This window comes from Rhea americana, unplaced genomic scaffold (genome assembly GCF_003343005.1).
Source record: "Rhea americana isolate MKP2758 unplaced genomic scaffold, rheAme1 scaffold_243, whole genome shotgun sequence".
Taxonomy (NCBI): domain Eukaryota; kingdom Metazoa; phylum Chordata; class Aves; order Rheiformes; family Rheidae; genus Rhea; species Rhea americana.
In genome coordinates, this window is record NW_028186361.1 from 956077 (window position 1) to 975956 (window position 19880).

The 19880-nt window shown below is 38.0% G+C and overlaps 1 protein-coding gene across 1 annotated transcript in view; it reads left to right on the plus strand.

The window, feature by feature from the left end:
• The first annotated feature begins 6307 nt into the window (after positions 1–6307).
• Positions 6308–19880, plus strand: part of REV3L (REV3 like, DNA directed polymerase zeta catalytic subunit) — a 77252-nt gene continuing 63679 nt past the window's right edge. The window contains exons 1-5 of the mRNA XM_085306630.1: positions 6308–6323; positions 7350–7539; positions 9152–9226; positions 10263–10423; positions 16043–16139. Coding sequence (XP_085162756.1) covers positions 6308–6323; positions 7350–7539; positions 9152–9226; positions 10263–10423; positions 16043–16139 — 539 coding nt within the window. The remainder of the gene's footprint in view (positions 6324–7349; positions 7540–9151; positions 9227–10262; positions 10424–16042; positions 16140–19880) is intronic.

Below are 19880 nucleotides of genomic sequence, written 5' to 3' on the forward strand. Positions count from 1 at the left end.
TTTGGTGCAATTTGATGMTTTTACTTAAATGGCGAAAGCAAATGACTCTGTTCTTGCACTAGTAGAGTAAGATGTTTAGTAATATGGACTGTAAATAAAAATTGTAGTATAATCAAATATCATGGTAAATGAGTTAATAGTAACAAGGATCAAAGTGAATAACTGCATAAACTCATGTAATTTGACAGCTGCTAGCTTAATAGCAGCCCTAGATCAACAGTGGCTTTCTTGGCAGAAAGAAAAATAAAAAGTAATTCAGTGTGCATGTTTTATAAGATTTCCCTGGAGCTGGGTGGCAGTTTGACTCTTCAGTCAATTGAGTACTGTAATGTTTCTTGTTTTGTTTTTTTTTTTTGCGTGTGAAGGTAGTGTGGGGAAAGGAGACAGAAGGAAATAAAAAGAAGCTTTCTTATTTTTTTGTAATTGAACTATAAAAGGATATGTCAGTTCAGCAAAAACTGTTAAATAACTGCAAATGAAAAGGATGCATCATTTTTAAAATTTAACTTGAATAATCAAGCATTAGCTATAAAAGCATTATTAATGAATTGATTTGCATAACTCAGAAGGATCCTGAGTGTATATATAGTAAGTTTAGGTTGTAGTCTTAACTATAGTTTTATTTATCCTAGCACTTTGAAATTTTGTTTTGCGGTGAASATAATTTAGCTAAAATTCAGGAGAGCTTTTTCTTTCTTTTTGGCAACAGTGAAGTGAAGGGTTTTTTTGGTTTGGTTCTTTTTAAGTGTTACCAAACTCTAACGAGATTACTCTCTTACAAGAGTTCATAGCTATTCTTATAAAAAGATGCAGAACTGATTTTGTTTGACAACTTACAGGTAACAAATCTATGGATTTTTTAAATCTGAGGGRGGAAATGCCTTTATTTCAAAGTCAATCCAAAGTACAGTTTTGGAAAAAACTTGGATCTGTTGGTGAGTCGGTATAGAAAGTAACCGGTCCGCTATAATAACACGCATCGGTACACACTCAGTTAATATGCTACTAATAAACGGCTTACCCCCCACAGTAGGGGGGGCAGAAAACTTTCTTCCATAAAAAAACTATTTATTACATCCTTCCTTTTGCCATATTTTTTTAAGTTCATATTTTTAGTATCTCTTTTCCCTTTTATTCTTACAGTTTTATTATTTGAAGTACGTAATGCATGACTAATAAGTTTCTTGTCCTGAAATAGTTTGAGAATGGGCAGAATGTTGAAGTAGATAATGACTTCAACATTGTGAATGTGTATATAGATTGTATATAAAAATTGGTGGGGAAACTCATGGAGTTGACTTCTGGAAACAGAAAGTTCACCTTGGAAAATAGACTCATTCTGGTGTCCATTGAGCATTGTCCATTGAGCATTTTCTTTGACTTTTGGACACTACATGAAGCTCTGAATTTCTGAAGAAAGAAGAATGCATCCGACCCTCAGTGGAAACATGCTGTGCTTTTATGGACTCTGGAGGCATGCGTTTCCGAGGTGTAAAAACTTGCCTGCGATCTTGACTCTGGGCTTCTGTCCTGTTTGCTCTTTAGTGGACTTGCAGCTGCCCTCACTGGGTGGCTAATGGTGCACCGAGGTGGCGAAGAGCAAGTATAACTAGTACAGGCCAGGTCCAGCTGAGGAGAAACCTTCTCTGTTGAAAGAATACAGACTTCTGGGAGCCCATTCAGTAGCTCTCACAATGACCCTAACTCAAGCTGGGGGCAAAGCAGTACTCGCCATTCATAATAACCAGTGAAGTTGCACTGCCTCTTTGTCTGTAATATTTATGTGCTAGTTCATTAAAGCACTGCCTTTAAATATTTTACTCTTTCCCAGGTAAAATACAGGATAATGTGCTTTGCCCGTTATGGGGAACAGGGGGCTAATGAATGTATTTTTGCATTTAAAGCTATAAATTTTTCTATGAAACTTTGTCATTAAGGAGAACTTGTCGGAGGGAGGAGTTTGTGTTAGCTGGAGCTGTGAATGCACACACTGGAGTTTCATGGTGAGCCGAGAGCAGAGAACACACCAAAGAAGTGGCAAGTGTTTGGGATGTCACAGTTAACATCCCTGTACTACCTTGTCTGCAGCAGAAATTTGAGTTAAAGTCCAGCACAGCTGTTTTCAAGATGTATTTTTTCATTTTGTTGTTAAAAATTCATGAAAGCTAACCATGAAAAGTAAGCCTATTGCTACAAAACTAGAGACCTGTGTGTGTGCTRGAGTGCTCTTCAGGATCTACAAATCAAAAAAGTTGAAAATCACTTTYYCCCCCCCCCATATCMCAACTTGTGCATTAATACCAGACCATTCAGTATTCTGGTTATGTGTTCTGAATGTTCTCTCTAATTTCTGAGCTGTCATATGTTCACTCTAGTGAGGAATGGGAAGAATTTTGATACTGCAAAATTTTCACAAGTGCTGGGAAACCATTAAATACCCAGCTTTAATACAATATGCAAAATTACTCTCAGAGATCTGAGGGAAAAAAAAACAAACTTGTGACTACTATTTAAACTGAAGGAGAAAAATGCACTTAGAATGAATTGTGACTTTTTTATTCACTACGCAAGACAAAAAATGGTACAGAACTGCAACTAAAAAAAACATAGAAGAGCTTCAGAGTGTAGCTTTGATTAAGGACCTGTCATCCAGCATCTTGTCCACTTTCTTCTACTTAAGTAAGCCTAGTGAAGAAGTTACCTGTCCCTAAAACCTAGCAGTCATGGCTAGAAAACTGCTGGAACAGGGAGATACAATGATATTATGATGGCAAGAGGAGGGGGAAGGGTGGTTGAGGGTAATGGTTCATTTAATTTTGCAAAGAAGTTGGAACCTGAAGAGGGTGAAGATTTGGCATGTCAGAAGAATTACGTCTCTCTGCTAACTTCAAACACACACAAATAACTGAGCAAGTTAGAAAAGCAGTGTAGTTAGTAATTGACACCAGGAAACTGAAGGGCAGAACAAGCTTGAGTTGCGGGGAAAATGAGCGGTTTTTTTTCTCTCCCAAAAGTAATTCTTCTCAGAAGAAAGTAAAGAGTTGGAGTGATTTGATTCATATGGTAGAAGAAGCTGAATTTATATTTATGCTGAGACCCAGGGTGCAAACTTGGAGGAAGCAAGCTGGCAGTTGAAGACTTGCTGTAGAAGCCTGTAAACTTCGGCATGCGTGCATGCAGTATGCCTTTAAAAAGGCTARTAAACCAAAATTCATTGGTTGTAACCAGAAAATTCTTGCATACATTCTAATATAGACAGAGCAATTTAAGGCTTTGTTCCTTGTTTTTCCGTAGTTACATTTGAGATATTTTTGAACAGTTTTAAGAAGCTTAGAGATTTCTCTCAGGATGCAAGTTCACCCTGACAGTAGTAGAATGAACTGTTGACATCGTTGTAAACGCGTGGAGCTTGCTCATGTGAAAGATGTAAAATATTAATAACTAACTTTGCCATCTAGATTGATTAAAATGCAAGTAAGTTTTTCCATTTTCGCATAATGGCTGCTGATTTCAATTAAAAAACAAAATGAAGAAAATCTACTTGAACATTTACACRCACAGACACATACACTTGTAGATATGAGTCTTACTAAAAGAGGACAAGGTCAAGGTAAAATATATCTAAGACATGTACAAAATGGAATTGCTTTAGTGCAAAGCTGAAAACATTGAAGTCCTACAACTAGTGTAGACAGATATGAATCTAAAAATAAAAAGCCGAAATTTAACTTCTTAAAATTCATTAAGTATTTAAAAGGAAGGGCCAAAAACACAGTAAATGAGTTATTGATTTAATTACAGACGAGTTGCGTATCAATTAAAAGAAAGAAATAATTAAACCACTGGCAAGGTCTTATGTCATATTTCATCTGCATCAACTGCCCAAAATCAATCTCAGAATTCAGGCAATATAAGCCCCCCAAAAACCCATTTTTCCCCATGCCTTAAATTGCTAGTAGAAGTCCACTACTGCTGTATTTTCTAAAATTGTTCGTTTAAAACAAGATGCAAACAAACTGTAGGAATACTGACATAAAGTAAAACAGAAAGTGCTAACTTTAAATTCTCTTAATSTTAAAATGCATCTCACTTAAGATGGATGCAATTCAAATTGACCATTGAAGCATATTTTAAACCGGAACTAAATCCGGACCCTTATAAGGTGCTCATCATAACCTGAACGGAACTAAAATACACGCAGCCCATGAACTGAGAAACTGTCCAGATCATGGAAGACTTGGTGTTGGTTGGTTGGTTGGTTTTGTTGTTGTCGGTAAAGAAATTGTGTGCTTTTCATCCCAAGCTCAGGGATTCAAGTGTAGCCCAGTTCGTCAGTAAACCTGCCAAGTTGTAACTCATCTCRTGGGTCTGAGAACGAATTGTAGGCGTCCGTCCCCTTCCTGGCGCGTAGTYGGGAACCAGCCGTTCCCGAGCAGTYCCTGGCTACGCCAGCAACGAAGCCAGGGCACGAGGAGATGGCAGCAGTTGTCCGCAGCCCACCCATGCTCTGACCGTCTCCCCACACTGCGGCTCTGCCCCCTGCATCTCTGCAGCTGGGCAAGGGGGGAGAGGAGAGCTGATGCCGAGGCACGTTGGGAGCATGTTGTTGCAAAGGGAGAGCRAGGAAGGTAGAAGCCCTGCTGACCACCAAGTAGGTTGTATTTGTGCCTTTCCCTCCTGCAGTGTCCCAGCAGGGATGAAAGAATCAGATTGGGACCCTGGGAGAAGAAGGGAGTACGTGGAGGGGGAGAGGCCAGTGCCTGTGAGCTGCTCTTGTCATGGCTGTGGCCATGCCAGCAGCTGGTCTCCGTCTTTGTTGGCCTCTGGTGGAAAGGAGGACTAAATTAGCATACGAGCTGGGGCTTATCTCTTGCCAATAGAAAAGATCAAAAAAAAAAAAAAAACCTACAGTTTAGACAAAGTGGCAGGGAATGTCCGTCATAATGTTTTACATGCTGTGTCTTTAAAAAAAAAAAAAAGGAGGGGAGGGAGAAGATTTTTTTTTCAGAGAGCAAAAGTGCCTTTTTGCCTTCTTTTTCCTTCCTCACTACATGCTTTTTATGTAAACCAGTCTCTTTATTGTTAATTCTGTCTGTATTTGAGCTTCAACATTGGAGCTATTGTCACCTATTGTAATTTCTGTGCAATATCAGAAGGGTGAAATAGCATAGGCAAGCAGTAAGATAGTCCTTCTATTGAAGGGACCAGTCAACTGATGGAATTACTAGAATTCTTTTGTCTTGCAGTATCTAAACTACAATGGTTTAGCAGGGCATAGTCATAATATGTAGCTTTCACTTATAGAAGAAACGAAACCGCTAAAATGTGCCTGTGATCTTAGTGAATCAGAAATTTCTTACTCAAAAGCGAGCTGGAACAGGCTGCTGGCAGAAGCAGCAGCGCCGTTTTGGCAGTAACGTGGTATGTCATCCTGCAGAACTTTTTGTGGGACCGTAACCTGAGGGTGGATCCCGCAAGAGCGGAGGATACAAGCTGCTTCCCTCTTACTCATTATGAAAACCAAAGAAAGCTTGCACTGATTCTGCATACTGCGGTAGTCTTCAGAATGATTGAAGTAATTTGGTAGTCTTTACATAATTCTTTTTGGAAGAAGGCATACAAGTCAGCAGAAGCAAAGTATATGGAGAGAGAGTCTTCTGTTACAGCGTTGTCTTAGATAGACGCAGTCATAACTGAAATAATTTAAAGCAACAGAAAAATAAGGAAAAAGCTCATGAACAGAATGAAGAGAGTACATTTTAAGGAGAAATAAAAGCAAACCAGAAATGATAAATTGTAGCTCACTGTTAAGTTATGCATGGGGAATCAAACTACTGGAAAACCATTTTCATTTTTCTTGAACCAAAAGTTAATCTAGTCTGTTGCTTTTGAAGTTATGCTGAACTTGAACATCTTCAGTGCTAATCAGAACTGAACTGCATAATTTCCTTTTTTTTTTTTTTTTTTGACTCCCCGGTTCTTTCAGAGTTTTGAAGACTGAAAAATAAACAGGGCTGTCAATACTGTATTAAATTTGAGAAGTATACCACAGAGAAATGTTTCTGTTGCCTCCATGCTGGAGGAAATCAAACTATGTTATATGAAAATTACGAGTCTTAATGAAAAATGCAGAGATAAAAAAGCTTTTTGTTATACTTACACTTAGTTCTTTTTGTCCACAAGCAGGGGATAAGCATTAGATGTGCACAGAATCTTGTATGACAGCTAGACAGTGGCAAATGTTAGGCATTTTTTCTAAATGCCACCAGGAAACTCAGACCCATAAAACCTTTTTTAATATTTGAAGATGGAGGTGGGTAAAGGTATCTATATAACAAAATTAAGTAAGCTTTTCAGGATTTTTTTTCAAGGTCAGATGTTTGTCACTTTGTTTTTAACAAGGTTTAATATTTATTGCTCAGGTCTTTACAAAAAAAGTTTAATGATTGGATCTGTGTGTTAGTTATTTTGAACTTGATAAAGATTATTGAAACATCAACTTTTAGAGAACAAAAGTGTAGAATGGAGTTTTTGCAGATATTTATTATATAGAAAATCTTTGGGAAATACTCCCGATTGTTATTAGTAGCACCATGACTCAAGTTTGGGTTTTTGCAGATAGCTGCATTGATATTACAGAATAGTATTGAATATATTTTTTTCACTTGATCTGATTGCATTTTTTTCCTTTGTAAATCTGGAGATAATTTTCTGTGTTGTATAGCTAACTTTTTTTCTTACTTGCTCATCAGAGTGCTAAAATTGTGTTGTGGTATTGCTGAGCTTCAATAGTTCAAGTGCCCTTTAACTATTTATAAAAAAATTTTACTTAGTAATCTAAAAAGATGGGATTTGCTCTTCTGTTAAAAACTCTCAGTTGATATTGTGAAAGAAAAATAAACTATGCTGACTGTTTTTTCCTTTAATTGTGAGGAGGTGCCCATTAACAGGCCAAAATTGCCTGTCTATAGACTTGCAGCGCTTTGTTGTCCTTTATTGTAAGCTATTGAGGTAGGATTCATCTCGCCTAATTGCAGATACCTACAACTAAGTCAGTCACCCCTCACCATCTTTATAGTTAATGAAGAGGTGAGTTCTTGTAGCACGTGATCCATCTAACCCATTTTGGATATCTGGGGAAATTGTCCCATTGATTACACTATGAAGGAAGCATATGGTAGTCATATGTAGACATCTAACATGTAAATATCTGCATCCTTAAATGAGTGTTCCTCTGCCTGATGAAACTGGGTTTTTTGTTTGCGTTGATTAGATTTTTTTTTCCCCAAGGAATTTTATTTTTTTAATGACTACCTCTTTTWAAAAAAATGTTCATCTTTCCATTTTAGGTCAGAAGACTTGTCTCCACTTACATGGTATCTTTCCTTACCTCTATGTACCATATGATGGTTTTGGACAGCATCCAGAACACTATCTTCGTCAAGTGGCATTCAGCATTGACAGAGCACTTAATGTGGCTTTAGGCAATCCGTCTTCTACTGTCCAGCATGTTTTCAAAGTGTCATTAGTATCTGGAATGTGAGTATAGCATGTTAAGATTTTTTGGTTATGTGCTTTGAAATGTTTTTATGATTGCTCTATTCAGAAGTATCTGATAAGGATTGGGATGACTGTGGAGCTTCTGTTCTCCCTTCACACACACCCCTCCCCCCTCCGTAAATTCATACAGGTTTGTGCAGCTACTAAATGCCTTTTCTCATTCACTGTGACTTAATGTAATCAACATTTTTCCTCCAAAATGCTTGACCTCACCATTCTTTCTAAACTTGAATCCTGCTACTTTTTTTTTTTTTCCAAATCTCTCCCTGTTAGCCTTTTCTGCCTCTTCTATTAAGATAGTACTCTCCAGCCAGCATTTTCTATCTGTCTGATTATTCTAGGTTCCCTGTGTCATGCAGGAACCAGCCTCTGGGTCTCCTTTTCCTGTCTCTCCTCCCTTCCCCCCACCTTTACTATCTACATCCCTTTAGGAAGTACAGGGTAGAGTGTCAGGTCATGTTTATCCATCTGATTTTCCCAGCAGCACAATGAAGTAGAGGCTTTTAAATATTCATTTATTTATCTGTCAAGCTGACTTGTGTTTTTGTTTGGGGTAGCTTTCTGCTGCTCCTGGAACTGTATATTATTATGGGATGTTAACACTTTAAGGATTCTCTCAATCCRTATTAGACTTCTGTAACCAAGGACTGAAAAATGTATCAAATCATGGTGAATAATAGGAAGCTGTCCTGGAGGAACACAGTCTATACATGCATTGAATTTTTCAGCTTCATAACAAAAGAATGAAAATACTAACATTCAGCAGTGTGCAGCAATACCTTTTAGCCATTTTTTTTGTATGCGTTTCTGAAAAACATGTCCTTTCTAACTTTTAAGTTCAGGAAGATGAGACATGTCCTTTCTTCTACAGCCAGCTGTAATGCTGTTTTCTAGATACTGCCAGCAAAGCRGCTGCAATGTATTTTTTTTTAATTTTTAATCTGAAATTTCCATTTTTGCAATAGCGGGAAAGCTGACTGATAGTATTTCTTATTGGTCATGCTGAAAATGAGTGGCAGCTTCTAAATATTTTTTTTTCTCATTTCATAGTTATCTGTCTCTGACAAGCTTGCAATTCACTATGTAAGATTGTATGATGTTGAACCCACCTAGCCAAAAGTGTTAGACTGAAATTTCTATTGACTAGTGTGTACTCTAGTCCTGAATACCCTTCCAGTCTTCTGCATTCTTTTTTTCCGTTGCTCCCTTCCTTCCTCCCCAGATTCACATATGTGTACATGTACCAACTCTGACCCCACTGAGTCAGTACCTTATAGGAATTGTCTGTTTAGAAATGTGCGATGTGTTAATAATGTATAAAGATGTTAGATTAAGATTCCACAGAGTTTGACTGTAAAGAATTGGCATTTGCACAAGGGACATTTAATTTTTGAAATGGAGTGAAAGTTTATTTTTAAGAAATACGTTTGGATTATAATGGTTTTTGGCTTGATGTGGGAATTTTAATTCTCCTGGATATGCAGAATTCCATCCCCCCCCTTCACTTTTAATGATTTTTATAGTAATCTGTAGTTGAATAAACTCCGGTGCCTAACTGGCCAGTTTCTTGCTTTTACTTCTTTCTCTCCAGGCCTTTTTATGGTTACCATGAAAAGGAGAGACAGTTTATGAAGATTTATCTTTACAATCCTGCAATGGTAAAAAGGTAAGGACATGGTGATACTGACTCTGGATCAGGACTCTGGTTGATATCCTTGTATCTTGAATGAAAGAGAGAGTTTGGAAGGAAGGTTGATGTACATTTTAATAATAGAAGTAACAAAATTATTGTCCAGGAGTGAAATGTTGTATTTAATGAAAGCACTGTTGGTTTCAACGTTACTGGCACATTAATTGCAGTAAATTCAGGAATAAATAAGGAGGAAATATTAGGAATTATTTGTCAAAGATGTACTGAAATCTCTTGAGTGTATAACTATCCTGTTAAAAAGAAAATAAATAAATAAAATAATAGAAGATCGTAAGATCTGGTTTTTGTTCTAGGCTTGTAAGTTGCTGCATGATGTTAAATTTTTGACTTAATGTAGAATATATGCATGTATAGCTGAGTGTAAGCAAATATAGCTTCACTTTGGAGCGTCTCATGTTTGAATTACTTGTATCCAAATAAGCAATGGCATTTCATACAGTTTATTCCTTTAATTTTTTTGTACAACTTATTTTTTGAACCACATTTTCTTGTACTTGAACATGCTTAGTCCATTTCCTTGAGTTCTAGATATCATACCACTTTCAAACACATTTATCACATGAATTTATAATTATCCAAATGCCTGCATTTTTTTAATGCACAGATGTTCAAAAGATCAGATTTCTCATGCTTTCTGGAAGCTATTAAAATACTGCTTATGTTTGTACAGTATGTACCTTTAAAACAATGTGTGACTTCTTTATGTATGTATCAAAGAGAACTGGAGTGACTTGCAAAGTTATTACTAGTCTGCAGGCATACCACTGCCATAGTTGTTTTTTAGAAAACAGCTATATGTTGAATTATTATTAGAAGAGATTTTTTTTTGTAGATCCACTGTTGTGAAAACAAAGTTCTTATCAAGATAAAAATATAACTAAGGCAGTATTTAAGACAATATGTATTTATTTCTATAAAATTAAAACCAAATTTTCTAAATATTGTTGCACTGGAAATATTTTTTCTTATGTTTTAATTTCTTTAATTTTAGAGTATGTGAGCTTTTGCAAGGTGGAGCCATAATGAACAAATCTTACCAGCCTCATGAAGCCCATATTCCCTACCTCCTCCAACTCTTTATAGACTACAACCTATATGGAATGAATTTAATAAACCTGGCTGCTGTCAAATTCAGAAAGGCAAGGAGAAAAGGTAAGGTATTTGTTCTTAAGACCAAACAATTTTTTTTGTGGCTGAATGGGTATTGCACTGTTTCCTTAGAGTTTGCTTTCTGCATCAAAGTCCATGTGTAGTTTTCCATCATTGTTCCTCTTTGTGCTTGTGTATTGAGATTGAGGAACAACCTGCTTCCTAAACTGAGATGCTGCATGTCAAACATGACATGTTCTCTCAGTAGAATCATAGACTCTATGTAAGGTTGGAAGGGACCTCTGGAGATCATCTAGTCCAACCCCTCTGCTCAAGCAAGGTCGCCTAGAGCATGGTAGGCAGGGTTGCATCCAGGCGGGCCTTGAAGATCTCCAGAGAAGGAGACTCCACAACCTCTCTGGGCAACCTGTGCCAGTGCTCCGTCACTCTCACAGGGAAGAAATTCCCCCTCTCGGTCAGGCAGAACTTCCTGTGCTTCAATTTCTGCCCATTGCCTCTTGTCCTGTCACATGGGACAACTGAAAAGAGTTTGTCCCYGTCCCCTTGACACCCTCCCTTCAGGTACTTGTACACATTGATAAGATCCCCCCTCAGTCTTCTCTTCCGCAGGCTGCAGAGGCCCAGCTCTCGCAGCCGTTCCTCATAGGGCAGGTGCTCCAGCCCTCTAATCATCTTTGTAGCCCTGCATTGGACTCTCTCCAGTAGCTCCATGTCTCTCTTGGACTGGGGAGCCCAGAACTGGACACAGTACTCGAGATGAGGCCTCCCCAGGGCTGAGTAGAGGGGCAGGATCACCTTCCTTGACCTGCTGGCAACACTCTTCCTCATGCACCCCAGGATACCATTGGTCTTCTTGACCACAAGGGCACATTGCTGGCTCATGGTCAACTTGTTGTCCACCAGCACTCCCTGGTCCTTCTCTGCAGAGCTGCTCTCCAGAAGGTCGGCCCCCAGCTTGTACTGGAGCCTAAGGTTGTTTTTCCCGAGGTGCGGGACTCTGAACTTGCCCGTGTTGAACTTCAGGAGGTTCCTCTCCACCCATCTCTCCAGCCTGCCCAGGTCTCTCTGAATGGCAGCACAGCCATCAGGTGTKTCAGCCACTCCTCCCAGCTTGGTATGATCAGCAAACTTGCTGAGGAGGCACTCTGTCCCTTTGTGCAGGTCATTGATGAATAAGTTGAAAAGGATGGGACCCAGGGCTGAGCTGAGCCCTGGGGGATGCCGCTAGCCACAGGCCTCCAACTAGACTCCATACCACTGATGATGACCCTCTGAGCTCTGCCTTTCAGACAGTTCTCAATCCACCTCACTGTCCACTCGTCTAACTCACACTTCCTGAGCTTCTCTAGGAGGATGTCATGGGAGACAGTGTCAAAAGCCTTGCTGTAGTCAAGRTACACAACGTCCACTGCTCTCCCCTCATCTACCCAGCCAGTCATTCCATCACAGAAGGCTATCAGATTGGTTAAGCAGGATTTCCCCTTGGTGAATCCATGATGGCTACTCCTGATCACCTTCTTCTCTTCCATATGTCTGGAGATGACATCCAGAATGAGCTGTTCCATCACCTTACCAGGGATGGAGGTGAGGCTGATGGGCCTATAGCTGCCTGGGTCCTCCTTCTTGCCCTTCTTGAAGACTGGAGTGACACTGGCTTTCTTCCAGTCCTCAGGCACCTCTCCAGCTCTCCAGGACCTTTCAAAGATGATGGAGAGCAGCCTGGCAACAACATCCACCAGCTCCCTCAGTACCCGTGGGTGCATCCCATCCGGGCCCATGGATTTGTGGATGTCTAGCCTGCCCAGAAGGTCTCTAATCCTATCCTCCTCAACCAAAGGAGGGTAGCATGGGTTTGACATTTTTACGGGACATATGCACCTCTCTCAGAGGAATTTTGTATTTTTAGAAAAGTTGATATTTAGTTGAAGAATTTACGTGAGAGATAATATACAAGTAGTGTTGATCTACATTTTTTGACTTGTTTTTGAACCCTAAATCAGTTACAATTCATTTTTTTGCTACTGCAATACCTTGACAAAATTATGGCTGAATTATGATATGGTCCTCTGAAAATAACATTTTAATTAAAATGCTTCCATTTGTACTACTGTTACTTGAAATTTGAAGTATAGATGTCTGGGCAAAGGAGATATTTTTAATTTTCATTTTGAAAAATTGGTTTGGCATTTTGAATGTAAAAGAAAAGTACTGCTTAGTTAAATCACCATTTTTCTGATACATAAGCAAAGCAGGAGTTTAAAAGAATTCATAAAATATCTTTCTGTAAAAACAGTAAGAATCACAATGACTTTATTTTTTTCCTATACTTCTTACATGTATTTATTTAGACATCAATAGTTTAGGGCATGGGGTTTCATGTCTGATTCTAATCTTTAGAAAAACATTCAAAAGACATTTGGAAGCTCTCCATACTCAGCAATAGGCCACACACTTCTGCTACTGTCAGAACTGTAGGAATAAAGAAGCTCAGGCTTAAGGATCTTCAGTCCTGAGGAAGTATAGTGAGGTATCTGTAGCTTTCCAAACATCCCGAAGTGGCCTCCTAGAGAAGTACAATCTGATTGTAAGGAATAGCCATTCCCGTTCTTTTTCCATTTTTTTTAATCTATCATTTGAAAAGGAGAAAAAAGCAAGATGTAAGCCATTTGTATCCAAGATGTGGATCTTGAGTGGGAAGAAGGGGATGGAAGGAAAGCATGGGCTGAGACCACTAGTCTTTGGCTGTCATTATAGGGGGAAATCCAATAGGATAAAAGCAAGAAACTGGCAAACTACCTTGTCTTGGCTTGATCACACAATAGCAGCAGTGCTCCTAGCACAATTAATGCCATTTGGTGTTAAGGGTCCACATTGCAGTTGTGTAAGTAGCCTGCCTCAGTCTATTGCAGGTCCCAGGCATAGGATCACTTTCTACCACTCCTGGTGCAGAAGATGTGCAAAGGACAGTTTGTCCCCTGCACAACACAATGGAGACAGTGCTGTCAAGAGCCCAATCCTTGCATGACAGCCCTGAATGTAGAAGAGCCGTCCATTCTAGGCTCAGATCTAGTGGAGTGGTGCCAAAGGCACAGCCAATGCTCGTGACTGGCTAACCAGGATGAACATTGCATTTTGGATATCAGGATGAATTGTTGTCTATATAGGTGCCACAAATCATCATCATCTTCCCTTGCAGATGATGATACAAATATCAATCTAGGAAGGAATAGAAAATTCAATAGTAGATCTGTTAGTAAATGTACAGTAATCAAACCTCAGGGGCTTGTTTCCAGTGGTGTTTTTCTCACTCAGATGAGCAGGCTAATTTGAAGGTTGAGGGAGGTAAGCAGGTGAATTTTTAGTAACAGGAATACTCTGCCGTTACCAGTGTATATCCAGGAGAAGCAGAAGTTCCTCTTTCTTTCCAAGCCCTTCATGATAGCGAGAAGGAAGGCTGCAGATTCATACACCACATGCCACTAAAATCATTACAAAACTTTTATTTTCAGTGATTGAATCTTCTATAACTGGATTCTGAAAGATCTTGGTGTGTTATTGATACTATCTTACAAGATCTTGATGTCAAGAAAAGAAACAGGAGTATTGAGTGTCCTTAAATCCCTATCAGTAACTTTCTTATTAAAGAAAAAAAAATTATTTGGGAGTCTGAGACTTACTTTTGAAAGTATTTGAAAGTAGAGTTCACAGGAAAGTTTTTTTCATTCTCTCTCTCTCTCTTTTTTTTTTTTTTAAAGACATAATGCYGTAAAACTGCTCTGGCATTTGAAGTGCATGTGATTTTAATGGTAGTATATATTTACAAATTTGCAAAATTTGTCTGTTGACCTCTGATATTGCCTAGCTGATGTGATGTGTTGTCCTTTAAAACATATGTTTAAACATAAAACATAAAACTGTTCAGTCCTAGTTAGTCAACTCTTAGACTAACCAAGCTGCAGATGGAAAAATAATAAGACGTGTCCCTGTGTAGAGTCAGCTCGCATCTTAATACAGTGAATTAGCTGAGGTGCCCCATGATGAAAATATGGTTGTATTTTCTCCTACACCTGCTCTGCCAGGGGCATAGTCACTTCTGAACATCACAGACATTAAGCTGTGTAAGGTTTGAGCTGGATTCTTGAAAAGCCCCATTAGATAATTTCTGGAATTCCYGCTTAGGAAGTGCAGTGCACAGACCATTTTAGTGAAGGTTTGACTGAATTTGCGCTAGCTCCTGCATAAACATGGGGATGTCTTTAGAGCACACTTCAGTGCTATGTTTTCAATGATCATCTAGTAGCCGAGTGTAGCTGTATGTCAGCGCACTTGGGAGTCTGATGTAGGGGCACCATTTGCAGGAACTAGTCTGGGTCTAGCGAGGTGAACTGGGACAATTTTAATAAGCCTGCTGAATTTTGGCTGTTTCTAAGTGCGTCTAAGGCATTTTGGCATTTTATTTCCCGGTGACTTCTGCAGYACCTGTATAATTTCTGTTACATGAGATATCCCAATTCCTGTTGTTCCAAGTAGTGGACAATTGGCTATGCATGTGTTCAAGACTCCATTGTGAAACTTGCTTTTAAAAGTATAGAATAAAAATGTATGTTCTTTATAAATATTTCTGAACAGTTTCTGACAATTGAATTCAGTGATTAGTATGACTTTAACAAATACAAAAGCTTTTGTTGTTCCTGAAAGGTTGATGCAAACTATTACAAAAATTACTAGTATGTGACAAATCAAAAATGATGGAGAAAATTCAATGTACAAGATTGGTTTTTGTGTGAAAGTGGGAAACTGTCTAATTTTCTAAGTCTTCCACCCTCCTCCCCTCCCTTGCAAGCTTTTATTTTCCCTTGTGCCACATCAAACTGCATATTAGCTCAGTTGATTAGAGCATGGTGCTAATAATGCCAAGATTGTGGGTTTGATCTCTGTATGGGCCACTCGTTTGTGGGTTGAACTAGATGATCTCCAGAGGTCCCTTCCAACCTTACCAATTCTGTGATTCTATGATCCTGTGCATTATGTCTTCCCTTCATCTGAAGAGTTAAGATTCAAGAGGAAACCATAGGGAGCACGCTTCCTTAAACTGAGACCTCTGAGCAAACTTCTACCGTCCTTTCTTTGCAAGCCAGACAGCATCTGCTTTCATCTCAGGTTCCACTTGCTGCTACTGTCACTGTTATTGGGAATATACTGTGTGTTCATTCTCRGTTCAGGGATAAGAAAGAAGAGTGCTAAGTAGAAGTTAGTGCTTTGTTTGGCTGATGATTTCCATTGGATCTTACCTGAGGAAGCAGACACTTGGGGATCTCTAAGTTTACATCAGACTACACGTGCTTTCCATTGAAACTTGCTCAAAAAGGAAAAGATGAAATTCAGGTTAAGTCACAATTAGACCACAGCAAATTTAATTCTAATATTGTCAGTGTGCTAGGAATATTTTTTTTCTTTTTATATGTGTCAATATTTAAGAAAGTTAAATCAACTAAATGATAGCATAYTATTTTTTGGAGCCTAGGTCATGCAGTATTATTTATTCTTGAGAAACATTTGGACTTCTAGTACTAAATAGTAGGTGCAATTATTTTATTATATATGTAAAAAATATTGGAACACAGCTCCTTCATTCATTTTTTTTACTATTTTTCTTCCTAGGTGATACATCAGGTGTAAGTGAATATCATAAAAGTCATTTGCCAGAAAATTCGAACAATGTATCTTTTATTCGGTGGGAAGAAGATGAAATACCAAGGTGAGCATGCCTAGTTTTTTGTTACACGTCCTGTATTTTCTTATTAGCAACAAGTTTTATATACTATAGGATTCCAGTGTCTCATTTGAAGGGTGGTGTGAGACCCTTATATTTAAAATAAAATAATAATAATAAGCTAATATGACATAGGGAGTCATTGCTTTGTTTCTTTGTATAGCTTTGGTCATCTGAGCTCATTTGTGTTTCTGGTATATGGTTGTAAAAATCTAACTGGAATATAACCTTAGGAATATGTACATCAAATTCAAATTTCTATTTTTTGAAAAATATGCTTCTAGTTCCTGGCTTCTGATGAGAAGTTAAACAAGTTAATAGTTAAAGAGAATATTTACATAGCAGTTTACAGCTTTTTTATTTGCCCTAGACTAACATGATTAGTACTCTAAGTACTCTAGTTTGTCTGTTTTGATTAGTAGCAGCTACATAAAAATCTCAGCTTAGAGTTTTCTTATCCCTTTTCTGCCAGTCTGTAATTTATAATAGGAATATATTTGTGTATTTGCCAGAGAAAAAATGAAAATGATAAAATAATAATAATAATCTGGAGCTACCTAGCTCTACATAGTTTTACCACAGGAAGTTCATCTGCTAAACTACTTGTCTGATGTTTGACAGGTCCTGTAAATAGTAAAAAACATCTAGCAGCCTTCTCAGTTTCTAAGTAGATCCTGCCACTCTTCTCCAAATCACTTACAAGGCTGAGCATGCTATGCTGCTAGCATTGTGTACCGGGATCATTCATTTCCCCAAGAGGAAGCAAGTGCCTTTGCTTCAGATTTTTCTAGTGGGTAAAAGCTTGAGATTATCCAGTGTAGTCTCTGTRTTTTCCTTGCTGATTTTCTGCTCTGTTATGACTAAACAGTGAAATAAGGATCGAAATGGATAGGGTCATTGGACTAACCATGTCATAAAATACTATTCGTAAATTAGTCAGTTTTATGATAAAACGAGTTAGCTTTTTCTGATTCTACTACTTTAAGGAGGTTTTGAAACAACACTCAGCTGTTGGTTGTCCTCTGATTTTATTCATGGTCAGTTCATACCCATTTTGTTTCTTGAACTGTTACTTGTCCTTATTTGCTACATACTTCATTCATAGTGCATTTCAACCTTTATTTGACTGGAGTTGTTTGAGCCAAGTTACTTAGTATTTTGTTTTGGTTTTATATATTTTTTTTCTTTTCTTTTCTTTTGACATAAGTTACATCAGGATTATCTGATACTAGTTTACACAGATCTGGAGAGGGCAGATAAAAAGAAAAGGAAGTGGTACTTGCTAGCCCTCAGACTTGGAGGGGAATGAGCCAGCACAACAGGAGCAGTAGGTGTCCTCTTGCAGGCACTCGTGCTTATGAGTGTATYTACAAACCCTCTTCCCCTGCGTCACTGTTGTTAACCATACAGTGTGATGTCTGAATTGTACATAATAAAACAAACAAGTTCTCTCTGGTTCCTCATGCAGTGGTATTGGCAGTTCGCTTTTTACCAAGAACTTCTTTGTCTGGTATGCTTTGCAGTCTCATTTATTGTATCACTTTGGCTCATAGTCGTTCTAGGATCAATTAATACAAAATGTTTCTCTGTTTTTTTCCAAGTATGATCTTTCATTCAGAAATCCCTTTAAGTTCATATAGGATCCTGTTTTAAAATTTCATCTTGTTTCTGTTATTCCAGTTCTCAGTTATCCAGCTCTCATTTTTTGATACTGTGATCTGGCAGTGTTTCCAGTATGGCTACCAGCTTTGCCTTATCAGCACATTTCATTAATACATTTGTGCATTTACTGCAAACAATATTAATGAGATGTGAAATAAACTCAGTCCCAAAAGCTGGTCTGTATTCAATTCTAAGAAATTTCCATCTACCTTGCAGTCTTTTTTTTTTCCTATATTACCTATGAGAATTTCACCTTTAACCGATTCTTTATGTGCTTTGGTTTAGATACTAGTTTAGATCTCCTCTAGCTTAAATTGTTTTCTATTTGATAGTGTTATATGTTTCTTTGTATAGAAAATGAATTCTTTTATTACAGATGTTCTCGCATGACTGTAGGACCTGCATGTCACTGCAAAGCAAAAACATAAACTCTTCCTTTCCTGACTTGACTTTGTTCTAAATCTACACAAATTCTATATCAAACCCATACTGCAGTTTATCCCATTTTCAGATTACCTTCCTACTTTATTTCCTTCAAAATTTATTCTAAAAATTTTCATTTAGGTTGATTTAATGGGCCYATAATTGTGATGATTAGCTTTACTGTCAGTGTCTTTTTTTAGCTTTGGCAAGGTTGCAGGATTGACCAATGATTGCACCTCAAGCAGATGTTGTTTTATCTATACTCTTTCTTGCAGTCCACAACATTACTGATGCATGTAAAGCTGTCCTTCTGCCTTTATTTTTGTCTTTTCTTAACAAAGTATCCTAAAGCTTTGTCCAGAAGCTGTTTGTTTTCTGTTTAATATTTAGTTTCATGAGCCATAGCAGTACAATCCGCTCACTTTATTGTCCAGTCTTTTGGAGTTCAAGTTGAGATGTTTGAAGGCATTGTGAATTGTTTAGTGCTGAAGTTTTACTCACTGTATTTCACCATTTGACAGCTACTCCCAGAAATGTTTGGATTTTTTTCTACTTGTCAGTACCAAACTTCTAAAGTCTTTGCTCTTCCTTTTTTTCACATGCGGATGTCTGATGAATCTTTCTCAGTCTTTTCCTTGTATACTACTTAGGTTGTTGACTGGTCTTTGAAGAAAAAGCAAAAGACTCAAATGTTGTTCGAGAACAAAAAAAAAATGTAGGGCTGCTATATAGTTGTATGAACTAGATAATTGTATTATTATATTATAATGTATATTAACAGTATGTTATAGTGTTATTAGTGTTATAAGTGATGACGGTGTCTGTTTAGACCCATTATCCTGGTTTGTGTGTATCCAGAATCAGTTTTAGAGAAGGATTCTAATATGTATCTGCCAGTTCCTTGCTGCAAGTGGCGCAAAAATTGATGAAACCAGTGGCACTGATTTGGTATTTCTTGACTTTAGAAAACAACTTGCTCTGTGATACAAGTCTGATTCTGGATGCCTGGGATGTGATATGCAAGATATTATTCAAAAGTTACGTATGTAACATAAGTAGCATTTTGGATGAGTAAAATCCTTATTTCAGTAAACTTTTGCCACATATGCCAAGGTCTTTGGTAACTGAACTCACTTTTCAGTATTAGATTGCGCCTTACTACTGTGCCACTTCTCTGGAACAATGTTTACCCCAGACGTGTCTTAYCTTGCTCCTGGCAAGTCTCTGAATTATTAACTTGCTGCTATAATTAGCTTACTGTACTAAGCCGGCGCTGATTTTTTTTTCTTTTAATCTAGTTTAGAGTGATTCTGTTATGAAGTGGGCAAATGTCCAAAGTCATTAGTGCCAAGGAATCCTTGATTTAAGGCTTTTAGGTACAATACTTGCCAGTATTATCAGACTAGAATCTACAAAGTCTACCTAAAAACAAACAGTAGCCACCTGGGCCTGTCAGTGCTATCCAATAGGTTTGACAGGATGAGTTCTTCACATGAGACACATTTATGTTATCCCTCAGGTAGCTGATAATAAATGATGAAACACTTTTGTGAGTTCCAGTGAGATATCTTTCTGGTAAACATCAGACTTGGAGTAATCTACCTGTGGAGTCTACCAGTTGGACGTGGTGTGTTAAACGCA